The 27,618-nt window shown below is 40.0% G+C and overlaps 1 protein-coding gene across 3 annotated transcripts; it reads left to right on the forward strand.

Moving 5' to 3' along the window:
- Nucleotides 1-372: 372 nt before the first annotated feature.
- CLCC1 (chloride channel CLIC like 1) lies at nt 373-27,346 on the forward strand. 3 transcript variants are annotated; one of them, XM_081216919.1, is made up of 12 exons: nt 373-494; nt 12,000-12,140; nt 12,543-12,644; nt 14,783-14,890; nt 17,513-17,734; nt 17,995-18,135; nt 19,500-19,593; nt 20,864-20,961; nt 21,244-21,390; nt 23,002-23,343; nt 24,813-25,103; nt 27,036-27,346. In XM_081216919.1, the coding sequence occupies exons 2-11, from the start codon at nt 12,012-12,014 to the stop codon at nt 25,071-25,073; spliced, it is 1,644 nt and encodes a 547-aa protein (XP_081073045.1). In that variant the 5' UTR covers nt 373-494; nt 12,000-12,011; the 3' UTR covers nt 25,074-25,103; nt 27,036-27,346. The 3 variants fall into 3 exon arrangements, with proteins under 3 accessions (XP_081073045.1, XP_081073044.1, XP_081073046.1); XM_081216918.1 differs by having other exon boundaries at nt 24,813-27,346; XM_081216920.1 differs by having other exon boundaries at nt 23,002-23,313; nt 24,813-27,346.
- Nucleotides 27,347-27,618: the final 272 nt, after the last annotated feature.

Here is a 27,618-nt window from a genome sequence, read left to right on the forward strand (position 1 = left end):
ATTTTTCTGAGCTTGCAAGGCCAGTAAGGGATAAAATCAAAAGAAAACTTACTATTTCCAACTACCACATAGCGTACACTCCCCCACCCCTCCCCAGTACCCAATACTTTAGAACTACTGTTTGTCATTCATTATGCCCCATTTAAAAAATTATACTCAAAATAGATTCCCGGGTTTTACTGCAAATGTTACACATTCGAGAATTTATAAAATAAATCGATACTAAGAAAATACGCTTCGTATCTGTTTTATATATTTGGCTTCCGTGTAAGCCTTCCCTTGCAGAGTTCGGCTGACGAGGGTAAAAAAAACTCTGGCCTAAAAACAAGCCTACTGGGGCCGGCCCCGCCGCCTCGGCGGGCCAATCAGCTGCGCACCCGGGAAGGACGTACAGCTGCCGGCCGAGCGAGTCGATGAGGACGAGCGAGAGCTAGGTCCCAGCAGAAGTGCTCGGCGGCTCCGGGGGCGGCTCGCCATCTTCTCCAGCCTCTCGGGTAGGTGTTTGTCTTCCCGGAGCGGTAGGCTGACGACCAGAGACGTGAGTCCGCCCGGTCGGGTGTGTTTGTGCGGCGGGCGAGGCTGCGGTTCGGCCTGGGCGGGTCCCGCGGGCGGCGACGCAGGGGAGGCCGGGACCTCTGTCCGGGCGGGGGCCGAGCTCGCCCGGGCCTGCGGGGGACTTTGGAGGGCGGCGCAGACCGGGATGAGCGAGAAACCTTCCCCCTTATCTCCCCGGCCAGTTGGCGGTCTTAACTCTGGGTGCCACGCGGTTGCTCTTACTTTACGCCGTTCAGAGAGCGGCCTAGGGAAAAGGGGCAAGAAGGGCAAAGCGAGACGCGAGCGAACGTTGACTTTTGTTGGCTTCAGTTATCTCTGAAAGCTTTAGGTACAATCTGAACAAATACCGTCAGCAGAATGGCTAGGATTTGGTTGTAGTTGTTTTCAAAGACTCCAAATTAATTTGAATGTTAGAAGTTAGAGATGTATATTTATGAGTGGGTGGTGAAAAACAATGATGGTGGTTATGAAGGTGTGGTCCCCAGACTAGCTTATCACCATTACTGGCCTCATCATCGTAGTCATCGAGGAACCGTTAGAAATGCATATTCTGAAGTTTGAGAACCACGGTTCCAGGAAACTACACAAACGCACACGAACTAAATTGCAAGACCCTGACTTTTATGCCAGGCTACTTCTAGGTTAATACAGAAGTTGACTCTAATACCCAAGTTAGCTTTGTCTTACTCATTTCACGTGTAAATTCATTGAAATCAGATGTGTCTCCTTTGTGCCGATTTCCACTCAGTGGCTGGCAGTCTCCTTGGAGATCTCTGTCTTTGTTGGTAGCTGTCCAGTCTAGTAACTCCTGTTAAAGCCCATTCTCCGTATTTCCTGCTTTGTAGAGGTGGGGATCCCGCAGTTCCTCCTCTCCATCTTCTCAGAAGAGCCCCACAGGGCCACTAGCATCTTGCCCTGGAGAGGCAGTTTTAGGTAGAGCCAGTCTGGGTTTGACCACCTAATAGCTGAGTGGCCTTGGGCAAGTTACTTGTTTTTCTAATCTATAAAATGAAGATAATAATAGTACTACTTCTAAGAGTTCTTGTGAGGATTAAATGAATGAATGCACGTAACAGGGTTTCGCACGTAGTAATCAAATTACATAGTAATTCGCACCAGTAGTCACTAGTTACTATTATATAATAATTTTGACATTATTAGTGTCAAAGACACATAGATGAAAAAATTATTAAAAAATAGAACTAAGGGAGAGAGACTATTACTGACAAATGGTAGAATAACAGGTGCCACCACTGAATTACACCAACATAGGATGGTTACTTTTCCTTAACATTTTGCTACTCAGAGTGTGGTCTGTGGGCCAGTGTCTCTGCCATCACTAGGAGCTTGTTAGAAATGCAGAATCTCAGGCCCACCTCAGATTTACTGAATCAGAATCTGTTTCTTAACAAGATCTCCACCAGGTTTAGATGTGGCTTTGTTTGGAGGAAGTGTGAGATTATCTGAAGGATTTCTCAAGGAGAAATCAGTGACCACAGGGATTTGTCAGGAGGCCTTGACTTTGCAGCTGATTTCACTATTCTACATCACCTCCTGGTCTTCCATCATTTCTGCATTGCTAAACCCTACCCCTGGATCTGCTGATCATTATTGGAGAAAATAGCATAGTTGCCAATAGCGTGACTTTGTGGGGGTCATAGTCAAAACTCAGCTGCTTGACAGGCTTTTGATTTATCTCCCTTTGTGGAATGCTCCCTTTAGTGCTGTTTTTCCACATCTCCATTCTCCATCCCAGCCTCTGCGTGCACAGGGACACTCTGGGCTTTCCAGTGGTCTTTTTCAGTATCCTCTTGATATCAAACAGTAATGTGAACTTTGAGCTTCTCTTCTTTTTGCTTTAGAACCTTTATTTCCATCCTTCCTCATTCATTTCTATTGATGAAGTCATGTAAAACCTTGTTGCCTATGAAAAGCCTTAACTGTAGCCTTGATTTTAGACACTGCCATCTTTTCCTAGTCTCTGCTCAGTTCAGACACTCCCCTTGTCACCTATTTAGTTCTTTTTTTTTTTTTTTTTGGGCACGCCACGCGTCTTACAGGATCTTAGTTCCCGACCAGAGATTGAACCCGGGCCCACACAGTGAAAAAGTGCAGAGTCCTAACCACTGGACCTCCAGGGAATTCCTTAGTTCTTTTTTTTTTCATTGAAGTATAGTTGATTTACAATGTTATGTTAATTTCTGCTGTACAGCAGAGTGATTCAGTTATACATATATATACATTCTTTTTTTATTCTTTACCATCATGGTTTATCATAGGATACTGAATACAGTTCTCTGTGCTATAGAGTAGGACCTTGGTGTTTATCCATTCCATGTGTAATAGCTTACATCTGCTAACCCCACCATCCCACTCCATCCCTCCCCCAACCCCCTCCCCCTTGGCAACCACAAGTCTGTTCTCTATTCACCTTCTTAGTTCTTAACTACTTAGAATTAGGCTTCTCCCTGTCATTCTATGAAAGTCAGTTCACAGATGACCAACTAATTAACCTATCCGATGGCTTTTTTCAAACTTTATTTTTCTCAGTTTCTCTGAAGTATTTAATATAGTTGACTAATACCTCCTTCTTCAAATTAAGCCCCTCTTGCATAAAACACTTTGCATGTTTTTAGCTTGCCTTCTATTACTCTCATTAGTCTTTACTCTCTTCTTTTGTATTTGGGTCTTCTCAAGGCTTTATTCCTTAGCTTAACTCTTTTTTTTCCCCAGTAAATTATACAGTTATCCAGTATTTCTAAGCATCTCTGGAGCATGACAGGGATTTTAGGATGCCTTCCCCACCATTATTGTTACCTAGTATTTTGGCTTTACATTTTTTTTTTTTTTTTTTTCTTTTTTTTTTTGCGGTATGCGGGCCTCTCACTGTTGTGGCCTCTCCCGTTGCGGAGCACAGGCTCCGGATGCGCAGGCCCAGCGGCCATGGCTCACGGGCCCAGCCGCTCCGCGGCATATGGGATCCTCCCAGACCGGGGCACGAACCCGTATCCCCTGCATCGGCAGGCGGACTCTCAACCACTGCGCCACCAGGGAGGCCCCTTGGCTTTACATTTTTAAACATAGAAAGTTAGGTTTTTTAAAAAAAAACTATCAGTTGTTTACTAAATTTATCGATATGCTTGATCAGTTCCCATGCTCGTTGTTGTTTCTTTTATTCACACCTTTCCTCATTGAGGTTAAACTTCTTTAACATATCAAGAGTCTGTGGGTTGTAGACTTTATTAGTTTTTTTTTATGTCTAAAGAAATTTGTATCAGTTTGCTAGGGCTACCTTGACGAAGTACCACAGACTGGGCAGCTTAGACAACAGAAATTAATTTTCTCACAGTTCTGTAGGCTGGAAGTCCAAGATCAAGGTGTCAGCAGGGTGGGTTTCTCTGTGACCTCTCTCTGTGGTTTGCAGGTGGCCATCTTCTCCCTGTGTCTTCACATCATCTTCCCTTTGACCTGTGTCCAAGTTTCTGCTTATAAGGACATGAGTAATATTGGATTAGGGCTAATGACCTCATTTTTAACTTAGTTACTTGTTTAGAGATCCTGCCTTTAAATACAGTATTCTGAAGAACTGGGGGTTAGCACTTCAACATACGAATTTGGTGGAGGGATGCAGTTTAGACTGTAACAATACTTTTTTAAAATTAATTTTCATTGGAGTATAGTTGCTTTACAATGTTGTGTTAGTTTCTGCTGTACAGCAAAGCGAATCAGTTAAACGTATACATATATCCCCTCTCTTTTAGATTTTCTTCCCGTTTAGGTCACCACAGAGCACTGAGTAGAGTTCCCTGTGCTATACAGTAGGTTCTTGTTATCTATTTTATACATAGTAGTGTATATATGTCCCAGTCTCCCAATTCATCCTACCCCTGTTTCCCCCCCTTGGTATCCATAAGTTTATTCTCTACATCTGTGTCTCTATTTCTTCCTTGCAAATAAGCATAACTATATCTTAATTGGTCTTTCCCATGGGGGGAAAAAACCTTTTGTAAAATGTGAAATATACATACAGAAAAGTGTGTAAAATACAAATGTTCACCTTGGCAAATTATTAAAAAGCAAGCACCTATGTAACTACCATCCAGGTTAAGGAGTAGAACATTGCCATAGTCTCAGAAGCCCTCCAGTACCTTCTCCCTTGTCTCATTCTTGATCTCAGAGGGAAGGGTTGCAATATTTACCACCAAGTGTGATGCTTGCTGTAGTACTATGACAAAGTTTTCTTTTATTCCTGGTTTGCTAAGTGTTTTGTTTTAATCATGAATGAATTTATCCTGTTTCATTCTTGATATTGGTTTTGGGGGCCTTCTCTTTTTCTTCATTAATCTTACTATAGGTTTATCAATTTTATTCATCATTTCAAAGAACCAAGTTTTGGTTTTGTTATCTTCTCTACTACATGTTTTCTAATTTATTAATTTTTACTCTTTGTTTTTGAATTGAATCTTTTCCATGATTCTTTCTCATGCCTCAGGTACTTTCCTCCTATGTGTGCACTGATCAGTGTGGTGCTGAATATTCAAGGGAGTCTGTTCTCATACCAATTCCTCTGATACAGACTGTGTCCTCCAATTCAGTTCAATTCTGACCCTAACTATCCAGTTACTGCACACCCCACAAGTTAAGGGCAAAGTCCTTTACAAGACTTTCCCCACATCAGATGCATGTCTTGGGGGCCCCCTGTACTTCTGACCAACTGGCTGTAGATTGAGGGCTTCCCATGACCTCATCAGATTGGGTAATTCACTAGAACCACTCACTGTAAGTTTTACAGTTAATGGTTTTATTATAAAGGCTATAGATGAAGATCAGCCAAATGAAGAGACATATAGGGCAAAGTCTGTGGGGGAGAACGCAGAGCTTTTGTGTCCTCATGGAATCCAGGTGTGTCACCATCTCAGCACATCACTGTGTCACCAGCCGGGAAGCTCCTCTGAGCCTCAGTGTCCAGAGTTTTTATCAGGGTTTCAGTCCATAGGCATGATTGATTCATTGGCCACATGATTGAATTCAATCTCCAGCTGCCCTCTCATCCCCAGAGGTTGGATGGCTGAAAGTTCCAACCCTCTAATCATGTGCTTGGTCTTTTGGATGACCGTTCCCCAACCTGAAGCTATCTAGAAGCCCACCATGAGGCACCTCGTTAGCATAACAGACAGTCCTATCACTCAGGAAATTTCAAGGGTGTTTGAAGGAGCTGGGGCCAAGATGGAGTAATAGGGACCCTTTGCAGACCTCTGCAGGTCTGTCTCTATGCAAATTTCCCTTCTGAACTCCAGCTGCCTTGATTTCTCCAGACTCAACTCCGTCTCCTCAAGGATCCCAGCTCCTGGGCTCTCCCTGAATTTCCCCTCTGGGTGCCCATGGTTACTTAAGACAGTAGCCTGGGGCAGTGAAAGGGCTGTCCATGTTTGTTTCCCATCTTTCAAGGACCACCATTCTTTCTTGCCTGGTGTCCAGTTTCTTGAAAACCATCTCATATATTTTATGCAGGGTTCTTTCTTGGTTGTTCAGGCAGGAAGGTAAATCTGGTCCCTGTTACTCCATCTTGGCCAGAAGTAGGAGTCCGGGGAGTGCTTTGGAGCATGGAGTTACTATGTCATCTTAACCTCAAACCTTTACCTGAATTCTTCCTTTATTCCTGTCAGGCTCTTGTCCCTAACACTTTGTTAAAAACTGCTGTACCAAATCCAGTGGTCAGTTTGCTGCCCTCTGATCACCTGATCTTTCAGCAGCGTTTGATATAGTTATCTGTTCCCTTCTTTCTTCACATGGCTTCTGGAATACCAGCCTCTCCTGGTTTTCTTCCTGCCTTACTAGTACTCACTGACAGTGTCTCGTCAGTTCCCCCTCTTCTTTCTGACCTCCAAGTGTTGGCATGCCCTAGGACTCGGTCTTTTATCTTCTTAATGGATCTTATGGCGATCTTACCCAGTCTGTGGCTTTAAACCTCATCTACATCCTGATGGCTCCCAACTGTGTTTCTGTAGCCCCACTCCTCTCCTTAGCTCCATACTGTGGATTAGACATCTCCACTTTGATATTAGTAGGCATCTGAAGTGTACTGTGTCTAAAACAGAACTCTTGATATGTCAGAACTTGCTATCTGCTCACCTGAGTGTCCCTCAGTCTTTCCCATTCTCCCGGTTACCCTGGTCACAAACCTGATGTCATCCCGAATCTTTTCTTGTCCTTACTTCTTACATCCAGTTTACCAGCAATTTCTGCAGTGTATTTCTGTATTAGTTAGGGTAGCACAAGATGGTGTTAAAAAAACAAACCCCCAAATCTCAGGGCTTACCATAAAAGAAATGTATTTTTGTTCACATGAAAGTCAAAAAACATGTTCCCACTTAGTAGGTGGCCTTGCATGTGGTCATTTAGGGTCCCAGCTCCTTTAGTTTGGCCGCCCTCCTCTAGGGCTCAGTGTCCTCCCCATTCCCTGATGGTCGAGGGGGCCAGCTTATGGAGGGTCACGTGTGGGACGCTTTCATGGATGTGTTGCATATCCCTTCCACTGCTGTTGCGCTGGCCAGGACTTAATTGTCACATACTTAACTGGAGGACAGGCTGGGATGTGTAGTTACCATGTGTCCAGAAGGAAGAAGATGGAATGTGCTTGGTGATCTGTTAGCTGGTCTTCACCACATGTGGTAATGTCTACCTCAAATTTTAAAATGTTATCATTTATCATCGCCTTTGTTACTGTCTTAGTTTGTGCCACCTTCATCTCTCAACTGGACTACTGAAAATCCTTCTTTCTAGTCTCTTGCTTTTGCTCTTCTCTTCCAGCCTCCACATAGCAGCCCCAGTCATTTTAGAATGTAACCCAGATTCTATCACGTCTGTGCTCAAACTCTAGTGGAGACACAGATGTAGAGAACAAACGTATGTACACCAAGGGGGGAAAGTGGCAGGGGGCTGGTGGAGTGGTGTGATGAATTGTGAGATTGGGATTGACATGTATACACTGATGGGTATAAAATGGATAACTAATAAGAACCTGCTGTATAAAAAAATAAAATAAAATTCAAAAATTCAAAAAAAAAACCTCTAGTGGGTGGCTTCCTATTACACTTAGAGTAAAAACCACACTCATTACTGTGGCCTATTCCCCTTCTCCCCTCCAACTCATTCCCAGGACTCAGTTGTTCTGGCCTTCTTGCCCATTCTTTGAATGCTTCAAACATAATCCCTGCTTGGGCCTTTATGCTTGCTATGCCCTCTCTCTGGGTTTTCTTTTCCTAAATCTTCCTAAGGTTAGCTTATCATTTTTCTGTTTAAATGTTGTTGGTTATCTACCACTGTGTAACAAACCACCCCAAAGTTTAGGGGCTTTCAACAACCATTTTATCGTCTCTCATGATTCTGTGGCTTGTGGGGCTTGACTGAGCTCAGCTGGGTAGTTATTTTTTTCCACATGATGTTGGCAGGATCACCAAGTCAGTTACAAAGGGATTGGACTGGAACCACCTAGAAGGCTCACCCACATGGCTGGTCGTTGATGTTGGCTGCCAACTGGGAGCTCAGGGTGCCCCTGCACGTGGTGTCTCCAGGTGACTTGGCATTCTCAAAGCGTGGTGGCTGAGTTCCAAGAGGGTGTCCCAAAAGCAGGTGTTCCAGAGTGATAAAGTAGAAGCAGCTGATCCTGGTTTAGGTTAGGCCAGGTCCAGAACCAACACAGTATTACTTCTACCACAGTATTTTGGCTGGTCACATGGCCAGCCCAGATTTAGGAGGAAAGGAAATAAACTCCATCTCTCAGTGCGGGAAATGATAGAGAATTTGAGGCCATGTTTCATCTCCTCAGAGGCCTTCTGTAAAAGACCCAGCATTACCTAATCCATCTACACCATTGTCTTGTTTTATTTTCCTTATATGACTTATCACTATCTGAAATTTTTTTTTTTTGCCAATTCATTGTCATCCCCCACTAGAGTGTAAGTTTCTTAAAGAAGACCTGGCTAGTCTAGTTTCCTGGTAGCCCTGTCACTTACGACAGTGCCCAGTATCCAGCAGGTATTTTGTAAACGTTGAACAAAAGAGTGCTGAACGTTCTCCCAAAACCTTATTCTCGTTCTGAATTTCCGTTTTAAGTTAACGGTAGCACCATGTTTGTTATTGGTGGGCCTTAAAACCTTGGAGTCATGTCTGCCATCGTTCTCTTTCTTTCCTTCTATGTGCATTCAGTTGCTGAGGTCTGTAGAATTAATCTTTAAAACCTGTCCAGTGGGTTCTTTCTGTTCTCATCGACATCACTCTTTCAGACCAACATCCTTTTTCTACTCAAGCCTCCTTGTTGAACTCTCTGAGTGTACATTTAATGCTAGTTTCATCTTCCCAGAATGTAGTTCCCATCACCCTTGAAAGCTATTGTTAGCCCGTGAAGTTAGTCATAAGCGTTTTTACTTTTGCAAAGTCATCACAGCCACCTCTCCACCTCTGTGTTCCACCACGTCCATCCTCGTGTTTCCAGTCTCTGCGGAGTACATTTTCCTCTGTCTCTGCCTCCCTCATCTCGTACTCTTAGAATGTTGCCCATACTTCAAAGTCCATTTCCCATGCCCATTCCTCCATGAAATCTTCCCAGTTTCTCCCAGTCAGATGTGCTTCTTCATCCTGTGAGCCCCTAAAACCCTTTGAATCCCTGCTGAGGTTTGATCATTTGCATTTGTGGCTTAACAAACATTTGCTGAATGTCTTTCACTTGCTGGCCACTGGGCTGAGTGTTGGGCTTGGAGAGGTGGAGGGGGCAAGATGGAGAGGGCATTGGGAAGGTGAATTTAGACTTGAGTAAGATGTTACCTTCCCTGGAAAAGTTCACGTTTCAGTGCAGTGGTTTTCTACCTTCATTGTGTGATGGAACCCGGTGGGGAGCTTTAAAAATCCCAGTGCCTGGGTCCCTCGCCTGGAGATTCTGATTCAGTTGGCTTGGGATGTGGCCAGAAGATGGGAGGATTGAGAAGCTTCCCAGGTGATTCTAATGCACAGCCAAGACTGAGAGCCACCGTGTTAAGGGATGAGACTGACCAGTAAGTGGTTAATTTCAGTGTGTGATACTCTAGAAGAAGAAACAGAGCACACCAGGAACACAAAAGAGTGTTTAGTTTAGCCTGGAGTTACTTTTATTCCTGCAGCTAGAGTGTAAGCCATTTGTGGGCCGGGCCCAGGGCATTCTCATCTTGGAAATCCCTTACCTGATCCATATTCAGAGTAGGTGTAAGAGAGGCTGTCTGACAGAACATTCTGCAGTGATGGAAGTATTCTGTACCTGCGCTGTCCAGTTTGGTAGCCACTAGCCGTATGTGACAGCTGAGCACTTGAAATGCAGCTAAGTGAGAATGAGGAACTGATTTTCAATGTAACTTAATTTTAATTGATTTAAATTTCAGTAGCCACATGTGGCTAATGACTACTGTGTTGAACACTTGAATAGAGGAGATACTGTGTTGAAACGATTTGAGGGTGTTTATGCAGAGGCTTAGACGAAGCAGCTGCTGCCTCTGTTTGAGAGTACAGTCACATCATTTGAATCGTAATTTTGCACCTTTTAAATTTCCCATTTGTTACATACATACAATGGAATATTACTCAGCCATAAGAAGGAACGAGATTGGGTCATTTGTAGAGATGTGGATGGACCTAGAGACTGTCATACAGAGTGACATAAGTCAGAAAGAGAAAAACAAATATGATATATTAATGCATATATGCGGAATCTAGAAACATGGTACAGATGAACCGGTTTGCAAGGCAGAAATAGAGACACAGATGTAGAGAACAAATGTATGGACACCAAGGGGGGAAAGTGGGGGGAGGTGGGATGAATTGGGAGATTGGGATTGACATATATACGCTAATTCGTATAAAATAGATAACAAGAACCTGCTGTATAAAAAAATAAATAAAATAAAACTCAAAAATTAAAAAAAATTTCCCATTTGTTAAAAAAAATGGGGGATGGGGAGGGTTTGCTTCAAATACCTGTTTTCTTTAAAACAGTTTAACTGAGAAATGATTCACATACTGTACAATTCACCCATTTAAATTGTACAATTCAGCAGTTTTTAGTATATTCACAGATATGTACAACCATTACCACAGTTAATTTTAGATCGTTTTTCATCACAATCTAAAACTTCTCATCAGAGTTTTTCATCAAAAACTCTGTACCGGGGACTTCCCTGGTGGCAGAGTGGTTAAGAATCCGCCTGCTAATGCACGGGATGTGGGTTCAAGCCCTGGTCTGAGAAGATCCCACATGCCGCGGAGCAGCTAAGCGTGTGCGCCACAACTACTGAGCCTGCACTCTAGAGCCCGTGAGCCACAACTGCTGAGCCTGCGTGCCACAGCTACTAAAGCCCGCACGCCTAGAGCCCATGCTCCACAATAAGAGAAGCTACCACAATGAGAAGGCCGCACACCACAATGAAGAGTAGCCCCCGCTCACTGCAACTAGAGAAAGCCCATGTGTAGCAACGAAGATCCAATGCAGCCAAAAGTAAAATAAATAAATAAATAAAATTGAAAAAAAAAACCCAAAGAAGTCTGTACTGACTCACAGACATAGAGAACAGACTTGTGGTTGCCAAGGGGTGGGACAGGGATGGATTAGGAGTTTGGGGTTAGCAGACACAAACTATTATATATAGAACGGATAAATAACAAGATCCTACTGTATAGCACAGGGAACTATATTCAGTATCCTGTGATAAACCATAATGGAAAAGAATATAAAAAGGAATGTATACATATGTATAACTGAATCACTTTGCTGTACAGCAGAAACTAACACAACATTGTAAATCAACTATACTTCAGTCAAAAAAAAAGAAACCCTGTACCATTTAACTACCACCCCTCTGTCCCTTATTATATCCTCAAACTTACACACCTACCAATCTCCATAGATTTGCCTATTCTGGACATTTTGTATCAATGGAATCATATATGGTTTTTGGTGACTGGTTTTTTTTCACATGGCATGATGTTTTCAAGATTCATCCATGTTGTAGCATGTATCAATACTTCATTCCTTTTTATGGCCTAATAATATTCCACTGTATGGTACTCTTTCATCAGTTTAGGGACATTTGGGTTGTTTCTCCTTTTTGGCTATTGTGAATAATGCAACTATAAATGTTTGTGTACAAGTTTTTATGTTGATATATATTTTCATTTCTCTTGGAGATATACCTAGAAGTGGAATTGCTGAATCACTTAGAAAATCTTATGTATACTTTTTGTCTCAGTGAGAATATGTGTGCATGTGTGTATGTGTTTTTATGCGAATACCACTTTACTGAGTATTTTTATTTCAGTTATTATTAAGAAAGCATTATCTTAACACTAGAAGGAAGTAGATTGTTTTTATTAAAACAGTTTCCTCCAAAAGTAATCATACTTCACTATATCAATTTTTGTAGCTTTCATGCAGGATGCTGTGTTCTCTGCTCTTTTGTGAATGTCTGTGGCTGATAACTGCTTATGCTCATGATGATGACTGGATTGACCCCACAGACATGCTTAACTATGATGCCGCTTCAGGAACAATGAGAAAATCTCAGGTATTTAAAAAAATGCATGTGTGTATAACACCTTATCAGTCCTGTGATGGAAATAGTCTACTTTTGTTATTGTTTTTCACAGAGCTATGAGAGTCCTATATCAATGATTAGCAATCATGCAGAATGTCTTCTTGCCTCCTAGTCTAAGATGATTTCAACCTCACCTGTTTATTTCTGTTTCAAATTTGAATGTAAAGCCCGTCGAGAAGCAAACTAATGTGATTTTAGTTCTTAGCTAGTATATAAATTTGAGGCTCTTACTTTTTTGGTGGTTTAATACAGTTGAGGAATATAATGAGCAAAGCCATAAAATGATGAAGTAAAAATTTTAGTCTCATTAACTGTAGGTTATTTTTACAACTGAACTATAAAGAAAGAAAATCTCTCTCTCCTCTGCTTTAGGTGAAGTATGGTATATCAGAGAAAGAAGAGGTCAGTCCTGACTTATCACATGCTGATGAATTGTCAGAATGTTACAGCAGACTTGATTCTTTAAGTCATAAGGTTAGGTTTTTTTATTCATGATTTTTGTATTATTTATAGTATGTTAAATTGCTCTCTGTTTTCCTATCTTTGCTAACATTATTTGTGTTTCTATCTAAACTACAATTTACATATATATGGTTTTTTTTCTTTAGTTACTCTGGCCTTTGATTTTTAAAATAGTACTTTTATTTTGCTGTAATGACATCTCACTATGCTGTAATTATTTCTTTACCAGACTGAAAATTTCTTGGGTCAAGGAATGGGACAAGGTGATGCTCTATCACTTGTTGCAATGCTGGGCTGTAGTAACAACAAATGTAGCAAATGAAGAAATGGCTCTACTGCTAGTTTCTAAGCACAATAGTGGCTCTTATAAATATAAGGGATTATTATAATTTAGTGTGTGGTAGCTATTCATTTATTCAGTCCTTTATGTGGCTGAAGTAGAGTTTATGAGAGAGGAAGTAAGTCAAGATTGCTGGGGAGTTTGAACACAGGTTATGCTGTGGGAACCCACCTCAGTTGGTTGTGAGGCAGGGTGCTGGTGGCAGTGTGGAGGGGGCTGGGATGGGGGGGATGGCAGAGGTCCAGGGACACTGGAGGCTCACACTGAGCCAGTGACGGGGTGAAGAGAAGAGGAAAGCGTGCAACTTTTCCGTGGTAGAATAAGCAAGTTGTGATGGTTGAGGGAGGAGGGGAAAAGGATAGGGAAGGATAGTGTGAATGAAGGAGGTTTCCAGCTTGAGAGACTGGGAGGGCTTTTTAATTGAGATCCAGATATATCCGAATTCGAGATCTATAAGCAGCTGCTTGTGGTTCTTATCAAATGTGAATGTTTTCTCACCCGAGTGCTAGCAAAGAAATGCTTGGATAAAATTTGCTTCAGTCTTAACTGCATTTTGTGGTATAGTGAATTAATTTGGCTGGATGTTAGGAAATGGAGAAATGCCTTTTTTTCTGAAATTTTTCATTCCATTGTTTGTGACTTTGGTTCAAACGTTGTAACAACATGATTGGTAAAATGGAGTCTTTAGTCTTTGTTTTTAAAAAATTGTTTCTCTTAAAAAGAAACTAAAAATTTTTAGGGTTTGTAAACCTTGCCTGAAAGCAGAGGAGACTGCCCTGTGACTTTTTTTTTTTTTTTTTTTTTTTGCGGTACATGGGCCTCTCACTGTTGTGGCCTCTCCCGTTGCAGAGCACAGGCTCTGGACGTGCAGGCTCAGTGGCCATGGATCATGGGCCCAGCCGCTCCGCAGCATGTGAGATCTTCCCGGACCGGGGCACGAACCCATGTCCCCTGCATCGGCAGGCGGACTCTCAACCACTGCGCCACCAAGGAAGCCCCCTGTGACTTCTTGAGTGTCTTTCTGTCCTGAGTCTGTGTGTGCTGCTCAGTTATTGTATGTTTATCATCTGAAGCCCACTTCAGTGCTCCATGCAACTTGTGGTCCACACTCAAGTAAAAAGTACTTTTCACAGGTTCTAAATGTCTGTAAGATGTGCACTACCCTCCCTCAGAGACTAGACCGCTGTGGTGTTTGTAGAGCTAATTTCAGAGGAAGTCTGTTCTAATAAAGGACTCTGTGCAGAGGGGGTGCCATGTGTAGGACACTCTGGAGAAGCCATGGTTCCTGACATATGGTAGGGGGTGATCAGTAGTTGGCAGGAAAAATTAACAAAAGGCCAAAAGTAATATGCACATTCAAGAAAATCTTTGCTGTGTCCTTCATTTTCGGGCTTCATGCTATCCCTGTTTCTCTTTGTCCTCTCTTTCTGGGGTTCCCCCCCTTTTTCCTTTCATTCCTTTCTTTGTTAAACCATTACTTTGGAATCAGGAAGAGGCAGATTGGTCCAGATGTTCTGCTTGTCATCTCTGCTTCCTTGTTTCATGATCTTCAGTTTTAAAATTGCCAAAAGTCAGCAAGAAAACTGCAAGTTAGGGCGCAGTGTGGGACATGTGTTGCTTATTTGTGGCCTACTTGCCCTTTGCAAAGAGAACCCACAGGAAGCAGGTGAGATCTACATTTTAATGCAAGCTTGATAAAAAATAACGAGCTCCTTACTTTGATCTCGATGGGGCCACTAGGCTAGAAACTTGACCCTTATTACATTAAACTTTGACGCTAACTAATGTTGTATTTATTTTGTGGTTACAGATCGGTGAGTGTGAAAAACAGAAGATAAAAGACTATGAAAGTCAAAGCAATCCTGTTTTTAGGAGATACTTAAATAAGATTTTAATTGAAACCAGAAAGCTTGGCCTTGTGAGTATTTGGTGGTGTGATACTAATCAGTGTAGTGGATATTTTCATTATTTATTAATTTCACGTTATATCAAGCAGTGGCAAAGCATCATTATGCTTCAACAGAGAATACCTGACTCACCCTTTTACCAAAACCTATTCATGCAGGATTGAAGGTAGCTGCCTGCTTTACAGTGGTTTGGTGGAAGGCAAGTGAGCAGTGCAGATCCCTCCTCTTTTTCCTATAGTTCATGGGGATTTACTTACTCTGTGCACTACCCTACCACTTAATTGAGTTGGAGGGAGAGGGAGTTTTTTTTTGTTTTTTTTTGTTTTTTTAATTTTGGCTGCACTGCACGGCATGTGGGATCTTAGTTCCTCAACCAGGGATTGAACACACGCCTCCCTGTATTGGAGGAAGGTGAAGGGGAAGTCCAGAGGGAGATTGTTTTAAATTTGCTATTTGAACTTTACTGAACAGTTAGAAACTTAATAAACTCATGACTTGGTAAGGAAACTCTATCCCAGTCCTTACTACTTGTTTTCTACCACTTCCACACTTTCTTATTCAGATGATGTAATATCATTATTTATTGAGAAAAAGAAAAGTGTGTTTTAAGTAGTTTTTTCCCCCTAGCTGTTTACTGTGGCAAGGCTGCTTTATAGAAATTACATATCAGGCACATACTGTTCATGATTAATGTTAAGATTCCATTTTTTAGAGTCACTGTTTTCACTTTGAGGAGTCGAAACATCAAGAAAACTTAAAAAAGGGGGGTGTTAGATGAATAATAATCCCACCTTATTTTGGAGATGTAAAAGCAGATGTACTCACATGTACACCCTTCAGTTTGAGTCTTATAACTGAGTGCAACGTGGAAAAGAGTCTATTTTATAGATGAGGAAACAGGTAGAGTCAGAAAATCCTCAAGATGGAGATGCTTGGAATATTTCGTTCCTGGTTTTTTAGAAATATTAATCAATGGCCGCTTTTTTATACTTACTGATGATTTGTGATATTACATGACACTTTGGTTTTTCTCATTTTATATTTACTTTTTAAGAGAAATATCAGTATTTACTATTAGAAAAGATAATGTTTATAATGATTTTGCTAACCTGAACTCTCAGTAATATAGTTGTGACTGTCATGCATATTTATGGAAACACAGATTTTTCTGCTTTTTGAGATCCTTTTTGTTTTTCTTATTTGTACTGCTACAAATTTTAGGCTATTTGAAAACTGTGTCAGCAAATGGAAAGTCATAAACGGAATCATAAAATAATGATAGTTTATCCTCATTATTTGTGGATTCCATATTTTTGAATATTTCAAATATTAAACTTTATTTGTAACCTCAGAATCAGTACTCCTGCTTTTGTGGTCACTTTCAGACATGTGCGGAGTGACAAAACGTTTGAGTTGCTCAGTAAGCCCATTCTCAGATGAGGTGAAACAAGGCCATTTTTTGCCTTCTTGTTTTTAGCTCTCATGTTATAAACAAGTACTTTTATGTGGTCTGTTTATTTTTTCTGGCTTTCATTTTTTAATTTTTAAAATTTTGCTGTTTAAAAATCTCCCAGGCGTCCCTGGTGGCACAGTGGTTGAGAGTCCGCCTGCCGATGCAGGGGACGCGGGTTCGTGCCCCGGTCCGGGAAGATCCCACATGCCGCGGAGCGGCTGGGCCCGTGAGCCATGGCCGCTGAGCCTGCGCGTCCGGAGCCTGTGCTCCGCAACAGGAGAGGCCACAACAGTGAGAGGCCCGCGTACCGCAAAAAGAAAATTAAAAAATAAAAATCTCCGAAGTGTTGTGCTGTCTAGTGTTCCTAAGCACAAGAAGGCTGAGATGTGCCTTAAAGAAACTTCCCTTGTTAGTTAAGCTTAGTTCAGTCATGAGTCATAGTGCTGTTGGCTATGAGCTCAGTGTTAATGGATCCACAGTATATATATTAAGGTGTCTTTATTTATTTTTAAAATTTCTTTCTTTCCTTTTTTTCCTTCAATATTTATTTATTTATTTATTTTGGCTTTGCTGGGTCTTAGTTGTGGCATGCGGGATGGTTTTTTTTTTTTAGTTGCAGCACATGGGCTTCTTAGTTGCGGCATGCATGTGGGATCTAGTTCCCAGACCAGGGATTGAACCTGGGCCCCCTGCATTGGGAGCGTGGAGTCTTACCCACTGGACCAGCAGGGGAGTCCCTATATTAAGGTGTCTTTAAACAGTAACATAAAAAGGTTATAAATTGATTGGTTGATGAAAATGTGCTTGCAGGAACCTAACCCTGTATTTCCTGTAGGAGCCATGGTTCAGTATTCGCTAACTAGTGTTCAGGGTGACTTTTTAGAATGTAAGTACTGCAGATAGCAGGAATCAACTATAATTTAGTAAAATGTACTGTATGTTACTTGCATAGAGTTTTATAATTTTTGAAGTGTTTTTCACGTGTATTATCTTTGGTTTTCATGTTGGCCTGTGAGACAGACAGGTAGATATTATTCCTCTTATTTTATACCTGTGAAATACTGTGAACTAATTATATATTTAGTTCCAAATTAGCTTTTGTCTTAAAATATTTCATTGAGTAATATAATGATAAAATTCTCCTTTTCTGTTCTATTTTTTTTTGGCAAATTTAATTCAGCCTGATGAAAACAAAGGTGATATGCATTATGATGCCGAGATTATCCTTAAAAGACAAACCTTGTTAGAAATACAAAAGTTTCTCAGTGGAGAGGATTGGAAGCCAGGAGCCTTGGATGATGCACTAAGTGATATTTTAATTAATTTTAAGTTTCATAATTTTGAAACATGGAAGTGGCAATTTGAAGATTTCTTTGGAGTGGATCCATATAATGTATTCATGGTAAGATGGGATGAAGGGGACATGATTAACATGTTTTTAACATGTTTTTATTTTTTAAAACACTTTAAAAACCCCACCATAATTATGTTGAGAACTCATACTAAGTCACTGATACTGGGTTGACGAACATGCAGCAAAATGGTACAAATGATTTTGCATATTCAAGTCCAGTTCTTTTGTTTTTGCTGACGATCAGTGTTTTTTTGGGGGAAGGATGGCTTGGCAGTGACCCTTCTTTCTGTTCTGTTTCTGTTTTTGAGATACTTCTGTGTCTGCTCTGCATCGTGATGTTAGTAGCTACTGAGGTGTGGACGTATGTTCGTTGGTACACCCAGTTGAGACGTGTTTTATTCATCAGTTTTCTCATCAGTTTGGGATGGAATTGGATGTATTTATATAAGGTATTGTATAGATAGAAGGTTTTTAAGTTTTCAAATGTTATTTCATAATGAAAGACTGTAATCCATTTAAAGCTAGTATATAATCTTGCCTCAGACGAGGGCAGGAGGCAGTGATTGGAGATGGTGATGGTGAGGAAATTGGCAGCTGCTCAGGTGTCCCTGGTGTTTTGGGTCCTTGACCAGTTAGTGGGGAAAAATGTGCAGTCCTGATTTTCATAACCCAGTTCCTGATGATGGGTGGCATCTGGATGGCTAAATCGGAATAGAGTTATGTAGACACACTTGAAAAATTCTCATGTAGGTAATTAGGGGTATGTCTTTTTATTTGCTAGAAGTGATACCAAAATACTGGTTTTTAAAGTTAGGTTATTTTCTGAATATAAAAGTGGTATATTTATGGTAGAGAAGATAGGAAAGATAGAAAGATACAGAGAAATTTAATTCTTAAAAATTGTCTAGGGAATTTCCTGGCAGTCCAGTGGTTAGAACTCGGCACTCTCACAGCCAGGGGCCCGGGTTCGATCCCTGGTCGGGGAACTAAGATCCCGCAAGCTGCATGCAATGGCCAAAAATAAAATAAAATTGTCTATAATTTTACCACCTAGAGATAATCACTGTCGATATTTTGAGTATTTCTTTATAAACTTTTTCCAAATTTTTAATTCTTTAAAAATCAGGACCACATTATATATAGAAATTTGAAGAAGCATTATTGTTCCTGTCAAAATAGCATAATCATTTAAGGAAAATTTTAGACCTTTTTAGCAGGGTGAGTCAAGTAGCCGACTATTTTCAGTGAATTCATCTGATTAAATCATTGTGATATTTCCTTAGCTCTAAGTTCTATAGCTTCTAGAACTAAGTATTTACAAATTGGAGGAAAGAAGGTAGTTTGGTTGAAAATTGTTCTCTCAATGATTTCCCCCAGGGCTTTTATTTATAAAAGGCATATTGGTCATTCGTGCCAAAAATCATCCAAAGAAAAACACCATTTTGTCATGAATTGTATAAGAGAATGAGTAGTCATTTAATATGTATAGCTATATTTGGGGGCATGGTATCAACTCTATTTGAACTAATTTTTAAAACAATCTTTTTAGTAAAAAGGTTTTCCTTCCTCCTCATAATTACTTTACAAAGAAGGCAATTGTAGTTAGTTCTTTACCTGTTGCATTAAGACTGTTTTGCCATGAGCTGAAAAGAGCCACTTTTAAAAAATAATATGTATTTTTTTCTGTGAAAAAATTTTAAATAATCTGGTTTGGATGAATGGTGAAGACACACTTTGAACTAAGGTTTTTAGGATGTGTAGGTGTAACCTTCGTTGTTAGCAGCCTTTCATGGTTCCCTTTGGTGTTGGTCAGCTAGCCTTTGCCCAGCATCAGGCTGAAGTTGCCAAGATGGAGCCATTAAACAATGTGTGTGCTGAGAACATGGATTGGACTGGAAGTCTCTTGGGTAAGGTGTTGGTTCCCTTGGCCTTATTTTGAGTAAAATTTCTGAGAATGAAAAAACATATTAATAATTACAAAGAAATGATAAAATGCCAGAAGGAGGCTTTCCATGACTGAATCTTTCCCTGACTGTATCAGAACAGGCAAGAAGAGTCTTAGGTTTCAGACCAGTGACTTTTGTGTTCATGTAATGTGACAGGAAAGGGATAGAAAGTGTGTATGTTGCTGGCTCTTATATTATCTGTCTCCCTGCATTAGACTCACTTTTGTTCATCTAGTCCTTAGCACAGTGTCTAGCACATTCTGGGTCCTCAGCAGAAGTTTATTAGAGAAGTGAATCAATGTATATATGAATTCATTTCCATCTTCGATTTAATCTCCTTGTATTGACTTGTGAAATCTTATTGTAGCTTTACTATACTGTTTTTTTTTATTAGGAATTATTTTACTTTTTCTTACAGATTTTATGAACATTCTCACTAATGTTGACTGCCTTTAGTTATAGGTATCTAACAGTGGGAATGGTTTAATGATCAAAGTCTCTTTATAAATGCAAGTCAGTAATGACTGACCCAGAATAGAATCTCAGCAACAAATCAAGGTGTCCAAAAAATTAATTTTCTTGAAAAGATATGGGAGCCAAACCAGCCCAGCCTTGCCTCCAGGCTTCAGGGAACAACTAAATGCCTCCTGTAGCTCATGCTAGTACATAATGTACATGAGTCTGATTTAGAAAAAGTGAGAGAACTAATGTTCTACTTTATTTTGTAAAATAAGTAAAGAACTGACTTTTTTAATTGAAATTTTTTGGACATAGTTGTAGATTCACAGGTAGCTGTAAGAATACAGAGAGATCCTGTGTACCCTTTACCCACTTCCCCCACTGGTAACATCTTGCATACTTACAATAGTGTAGTATCACAACCAGGATATCAACTTTGATACAAGCCACCAATCTTACTCAGATTCCCCCAGTTTTACTTGGATTCCTTTGTGTGTGTAAAGAACTGTTTTTAATTGTTTACCTTTTAGAAATCTTAATAAAATATATTCTACCTGTATAAGACTTGTATGATTTGAATGGATTTTTAAAATAAACATTTTGGACATAAGATGAAATTTTTTAAAATCACTGTTACTGGGAGTCTGTTTGCAAAACAATTTAAAATTGGGGTTGTGGGGAGAGGGACAGTTTAAACTAAAATATTGGCTTATTTGGGAATGAAATGCGACTTTTTAAAAAAATGACTGTTTTTGTCTGTTTCTCTAAATAGAATGGCTTAGAAGTTCATGGACCTATAAGGATGACTCATGCCAAAAATACTATGAGCTCTTATTAGTCAACCCTATTTGGTTGGTCCCACCAACAAAGGTTAGAATATATTTTGTGAAAATTACTTATACAAAGCAAGTAAAAAGTCTCTGTATTTATTAAAAATTGTTAGTGTTTTTTACCATCATTTTGCTAATAATAAACCTTTGTTCTAGAAAAAAATACTTGCATTACACAGGGATTTTCACATGAAAAGTATATGATAACATTTAAATGTATGGAATTTCATAATTTCAGCCTCAGTACAGTCGATTTTGGCTTATTCTATATGCCTCAATCCTTTGAGGAAAAAAATTAAGTTGTTTTTATCTTTTGTTGTAGGCACTAGCAGTTACATTCACCAACTTTGTCACGGAGCCATTGAAGCATATTGGAAAAGGAGCTGGTGAATTTATTAAAGCACTCATGAAGGAGATCCCAGTGTTACTACACATTCCAGTGCTGATAATTATGGCATTAGCTGTCCTGGTTAGTATATAGCACTGTTAACAATTAACAGGATTTACAGAAAAAAGGCAATTCTGAAATTATTAGGTTTCTTTTATGTTGTGAATCAGTCTAAGTCATGCTTAATGGTATGAAAAGATGATTTTTAAGTGATAAATGATTGTTTATACTTACTTGTACATTCCTCTAAGCAAGAAAACGGTTCTCAAGTTTGATTGTAGATGTCAAAGCGGTGATTTAGAATAATACCCTCTTTTAACATTTGTTCTTTAAACTTCATGAATTAATACACATGATATCAGTTATGTCCTCTTTGAGAAAGGGAACCTTATTTCAGTCTGAATTTTTGCCACACTGAGAACAGAAGAACATTGGGTTTAACATAGAAGGGGATGTAGAAAGAGGTGGGTGTACTAAGAAACAATTTGGGGGATCCAGGAGCAGACATTTATTAAGGAATATTACAGTATTACTTGTCAGTCATCCATGGTCTCTTCAGCTCTTTTTTTGGTTGATTTTCAGCCCTTACCCTAATAAAACAGTTGTCTCGTAAAACAAAATGCAAAGAACTCAGATGTGCCAGGGGAAATTATTAAAGAATTGTCTTCCCTTAAGGATACAAAATTCACTATGGTCTATTTATTTAAAAATTATTCTTGTTTTGTTTTTCGGCTTGTGATTAGGATTCATTGGTTTAGGGATATGGTTTTGTTAGGTGACATTAGTTGTATAGTAGTAGTTTAGTCTCTAAGACTGAAATTATAAGCAAAATCCCTTCATTGCTTGTTGCTTCATCTGCTGCCTAAGAAAAGGCCTTTTGCTGCTCTGTCTTCAAAGAGTAGTATCTCTAGTACAGCGGTTTTCAAACTTTTTGTTCTCAGGACCCTTCTGTATTCTTCAGAATTGAACACCACAAAGAGCACTTGTTTGTGGGAGGTTTATTTATTGATATTTACCAGAAATTTTTAAAATACAAGTATACACAAGCACACAGTGCATGAGCCATCAGAGTGAGGCAGTCACTCTAGCCCCACAAGACTCTGCTGTACAAGAGGAGAGTGAAGAAGACTATGTCTTTGTATTATGAAAACTTTTGACCTCACAGATTCCTGAGAGTCTCAGAGATCCCCTGAGGGGTCCCTGGGCCACACTTTGAGAGCTGCTGCCTAGTTTTTCCCTTGGAGTGTGACTCAAAACCTGTTGAATTTTAGCTGTAGCTAAAGCGAGTTTGTAAAAAATAAACCTACAGGAGAATATTTACATAATGGTGTACAACTTTAATTTTCAGGATTTACCTTATATGATGCGTGTGAATGTAGACAACACATGAGCAATGATCAGACAATTAATACCTTTTAAATTTCTAGGCTTTAGCTTAACTGCTGTTATAATTCAATAAAAATGTGTCCAGCTGATTGAAATGTCTACTTAACTTAATACTTGGCGATTTTTCAAATTTTATTGGCTACTCTGGCCCTGTATTAATCTAGAGGAAACCCAGTGAAATTAAGATGTTCATGTCTATAAATGCCACAAGTTACGAAATTTTGTTGGCACCGTGGAAAGCACCTCAAAATTTCGTTGTAAGTCAGCCATTAAGTACTCAGGAATATGTATTTCTTTTCCTTCTAGAGTTTCTGCTATGGTGCTGGAAAATCAGTTAATATGCTGAGACATGTGGGTGGCCCTGAAAGAGAACCACCCCAGGCACTTCAGCCAGGTGAAAGAAGATGGCAGCAGGAAATTGATGATAGACCCCATGGTGGAGCAGGTGATGCCGATTTCTATTATAGGGGCCAAATTGGCCCCATTGAGCAAGGCCCTAATGACAAAACATGTGAGGGTAGAAGAGATGTTTTGAGAGAGAGAGATGTTGACTTGAGATTTCAGACTGGCAACAAGAACCTTGAAGTGCTTCCGGCATTTGATTTACCAGACGCAGAGGTGAGAGAGCATCCCAAGGTGGTACCCAGTGTAAGTCAGCAACTGTTTATTTCGCTGTCCCTTCATACTAGGTGTAAGTGCTTCCTATAGTGCTTTTGGTTAAGTGCTTTTACTCTTACTTTTCATGGTTAATTATATCACCAGTGATAATAATTATTCAGTCTCTCCCCCTTTCTGGTCGGAAGTTAGTCCAGCCTCCTCAGAAGAAATGAGATTTAATTTTTATGTTAAATAGTGTTTAACAGTAATTTGTTGGAACAGATGGTAATTCATAATGACATTTCATAGGAAACCAACAAGTGAGCGTGACTGAAATGTCTACCTTTGAAGAGATCAGAGAGAAGTCCTCACTGAAGGCCTGGAGCCTTAGGGAGCCAACCCGCAGGAGAGCCCTGAAGCCTTAGCTAGATGGAAGAGTGAGCTGGGAAAGGACCAAAAACCTTGCTTTCCCAAATCTTTTATATCGTTGGCTGGCTAGACTATACTTTTTACCTATGGAATGGTGAGGCCTCTTTTCCACCATTATTGGCCATTTAAAGGGACATTTCCATTTCTGTTTGAGAGAGGACTTTGTATTGTCATTTGCAAAGTTTAGGTTGCAGACGCAAACCTTTGAGAAATAGTAAGAAGCGCAGTAGAATCTAGGGAATTGTAGAATCCCTCCCCATGGAGTTCCTTAGAAGAAACATATCTGCCTGCGTCTAGAAAATTAAGATGTTCCTTTCAGCTTTAATAGTTAATGGTTATCTGTCACTCATCTCAAAAATCCTCCAGTGAGTTCCGGGCTCACTTGAAGGGAAAGCCAGAGATATCAAGAGGCCTAGGGCTTCCCACCTCTGTTACCACGCTGCTTTCTCCTCCTGTGCCCCCTCCACCCTCATTCTCCTTCAGCCACAAGGGCCTCCTGCCTATTCCTTGAACTCAAGCCTTTGTACTTGCTGTTCACTATCTAGAATGCTGTTCCCGATATATTCATAAGGTTCATTTCTTCAAGCCTTTGCTCATGTTATCTTTTCAGACTGCTCTTATTTAAACAGCTATCCAACCCTCCCACGCCCAGCATGATACTTTGTTAATTTATTGCCTGATTCTCTCCCCAGCTTAAATGTAAATTCCAGGGAGGGCAGGGGTTTTTGTCTGTTTGTTGTCTTGTATCCCCAGCACCTAGAACTTCATGTATGCTCTCAGTAAATATTTGTTGAATGAATTATTCTCCCTAGCAAGAGCAGTTAGCAGTACTGGTCACCAGTCTTCCTGACCCTTCCTTAAGCTGCATCACTAGACCACCTGGCATATCCTGAGTTTCCCATTCCTCCATGTACAGTTCTGTGAGGCTTAATAACATTTATATAATTACAGTCCAGCACTGGAACCAGGACTTGAAAGAGTTCAACGTTTGCTATAACAGATTTGTGTGGGAACTTGTTGAACACGTTTATTACAAACCTTCACATTATGTTAATTAAATAATTAAAACACTGTAATTCTCTACTTTGTAGCATAAATCACCTATTTTGGATACAAAGCCCAAAGAAATTGGTGGAATCTCAGGAGAAAGCACACTGACTGAAAGCAGCCAGTCTGCTAAGCCTGTCTCTGGCCAAAAGATACCGGAGAGTGTGGAAGGTTCCCCTGCAGTGGAAAAGGCCCAGCTCAGCACTGACGCCACAGGCGGCCCAGAGGAAGGCAGCACGTCCAGCCCAGCAAGCACTGCAGTGAGGGTGTGTGGAAGGGATCCAGACTGTAGCCCATGTGGCTAGAGGAAAACAGACATGGACCACAGCTCTGAGGTCATCTTTGAGTTTTGTAAAGTATACTCTTCACAGCTATTTCTTCTTCTCTACAAATATTCTGTTATTTACTACACAGGTGCCAACTTAAACATCAGTATTTTTACTGACAATCAGAATTAACAAGCGCACATGTATCTCTGTTTAATTTCATCTTTCTTTGATATTAAGATGCATCCTATAAAGTTGTTTTTTTTTTTTTTTTCCTATAAAGTTTTGAAGTGTTAATTCTGGAGCAGGATCTCATAGATGACATATGGCAAGCATTAATGATTTTGAATAATCAAAGAGGCCAGTTTGAATTAGGGGACATTGAAAAAGAAGTTCTGTTGTTTACAGGCATATATAGGAACCAACTCACCAAGGTGTGTGTTGCCTCGTGGAAGTCCTGTGATACCTACTTTAGTTAACAGAATTATTTGTTGTGCACTGGACTCAGAATATTTCAGGTGGTAGGTACTCAAAAACAACATTTAAGGAAAGTCACTGTAATCATGCTTACCCTGTTCACTCACTTCAGCATTTTAGTGCAGCCACGGAGTCTGCATCACCAGTGTCAGTCTGCCTCGTGTAGGCTGCCTGCAGATCAGCCTTCATCTCTCAACTCTTACCGCTATTACTGGGCCTGCTTCCATAATTATCACCCCTTTTACTTTATCCTTAGCTAAGACAGAACTGAAGATTGTCAGGGGAATTTAGATTACATAGCTTGTTAAGTCAGTAATCTCAGTTTTACATCCTTTGAGAATGGCTTTATTTCCCCAGCAGATGAAGTACACAGGCTTTATAAGACCTGTTTTCCTTGCTACTCAGAATCCCAGCAGTTGTGATTGTTAGATATTACTATATCTTATTTATATTACAGTAAACCATATTGTCCAAGCCATATGAAGTTCTAATTTTTAGAGATCTATACAAAGAGAGGAATAAATACCACAATAAGGAAAACAGAGTAGGATTTTTTTTTAACCCTAGACAGGTGATATAATCAACATTTCAAATTAGTTATTCTGATTTTTAAACTATTCTTCATTTTAAACTTTCTAAAAGAATTTATAAATTTTGCACAAGATCTAACTAGGAAACACATATATTACACATATTCGGGTATCCTTTATCTTAACCTTCACACTATAATTTATATTCAGCTGCTTACTAAAAATGATAGCAGTCAGGAATAGTCTTAAAATTTTCATGCAGGCATTTCTTTCAGAAAAAAAGATGTATTTAAAGCATGTGCTTTTTTTTTTTTTTTTTTTTTGCAGTACGCGGGCCTCTCACTGTTGTGGCCTCTCCCATTGTGGAGCACAGGCTCCATACGCGCAGGCTCAGCGGCCATGGCTCACGGGCCCAGCTGCTCTGCAGCATGTGGGATCTTCCCGGACCGGGGCACGAACCTGTGTCCCCTGCATCGGCAGGTGGACTCTCAACCACTGCGCCACCAGGGAAGCCCAGCATTTGCTTTTTGATATATTTTTTACGTGAAATGCAGAAATACCCCCTTTTGGCTCCCAGAAGCATCACTTAGATGCCTGTAACAATTTAATTTTATGTGTTAGTATTATTTTCTAGCTTAGTACTGCAAACATTAGTATTTCATCAGAAAGGTAATTTCCTCCAAGAAATGCAAAAGGATTTTATATAAAACTTTATAACATAGTAGGCATGTAGGGATGCCGGCAGTTTGGGATAGATTTGTGAACACTAATGAATATAAAGTCATCTGGGGACTAGGCCTGTTCACACTGATTGTATGCTCCGAAGGTGCTAATTATCCTCTGAGCTGTGAAATGAATGCCTCAGTTGATAGACTGTAACTGTGAGAGTACAGTTAATGTTGTTTTGCACTTCTGACTGCTTTTTATCTATCCAAAAACGAATCTTTAAAAGAAAGTTTAAGAAAAAGTTCACCTTTGTATTCTTTCATTACAGATAACCATTTGGGGATGAAATCTACTTTGACAGCAGGGCAGCAAGGTACTGTTGAAAGGTGACAGCAATTCAGGGAAGACTTATTAAAGCAAATTGAACATATCAAGGCCAGTTTATAGCTAGAAGAAACAGGCTGGTTTATTGTTTAGCCAATATTTATCATTAAAATCAAGGATTATAGTAACGAGCTTTTAGGAAAATCGGAGTGGGGCAGATAGCTTTTCAAAAGCAGTTTTTAAGTGGAACGGATAACGCTGAATGTTTACAGGGTCTGAGAACTACCGTATACACAAAATAAACATTTTTACATTATTGTGGTTTGGTATGCTGTCTTTGCTCAGTAAATATGCTTGTAAGAAAAAGCCCAGTGGAATTTAAGTGCAGGTTTTAAAAGGATGCTAATCCAGGACATTATACCCTATATATAATACATAAAACATAATATAATCCAGGTGTTAGTACTTTTGACAAAATTTGTGTCTGATCTCAGAACCAGGAGTAATCTTTTTTTTTTTCCTCTGAGCCCTTAATGTGAGTCCAGATTGTGTAATTATTCTTTCTTCTCATTTTTTAAAACATTAGC

The sequence above is a fragment of the Mesoplodon bidens genome (assembly GCF_964165515.1).
Source record: "Mesoplodon bidens genome assembly, chromosome: 2".
Taxonomy (NCBI): domain Eukaryota; kingdom Metazoa; phylum Chordata; class Mammalia; order Artiodactyla; family Ziphiidae; genus Mesoplodon; species Mesoplodon bidens.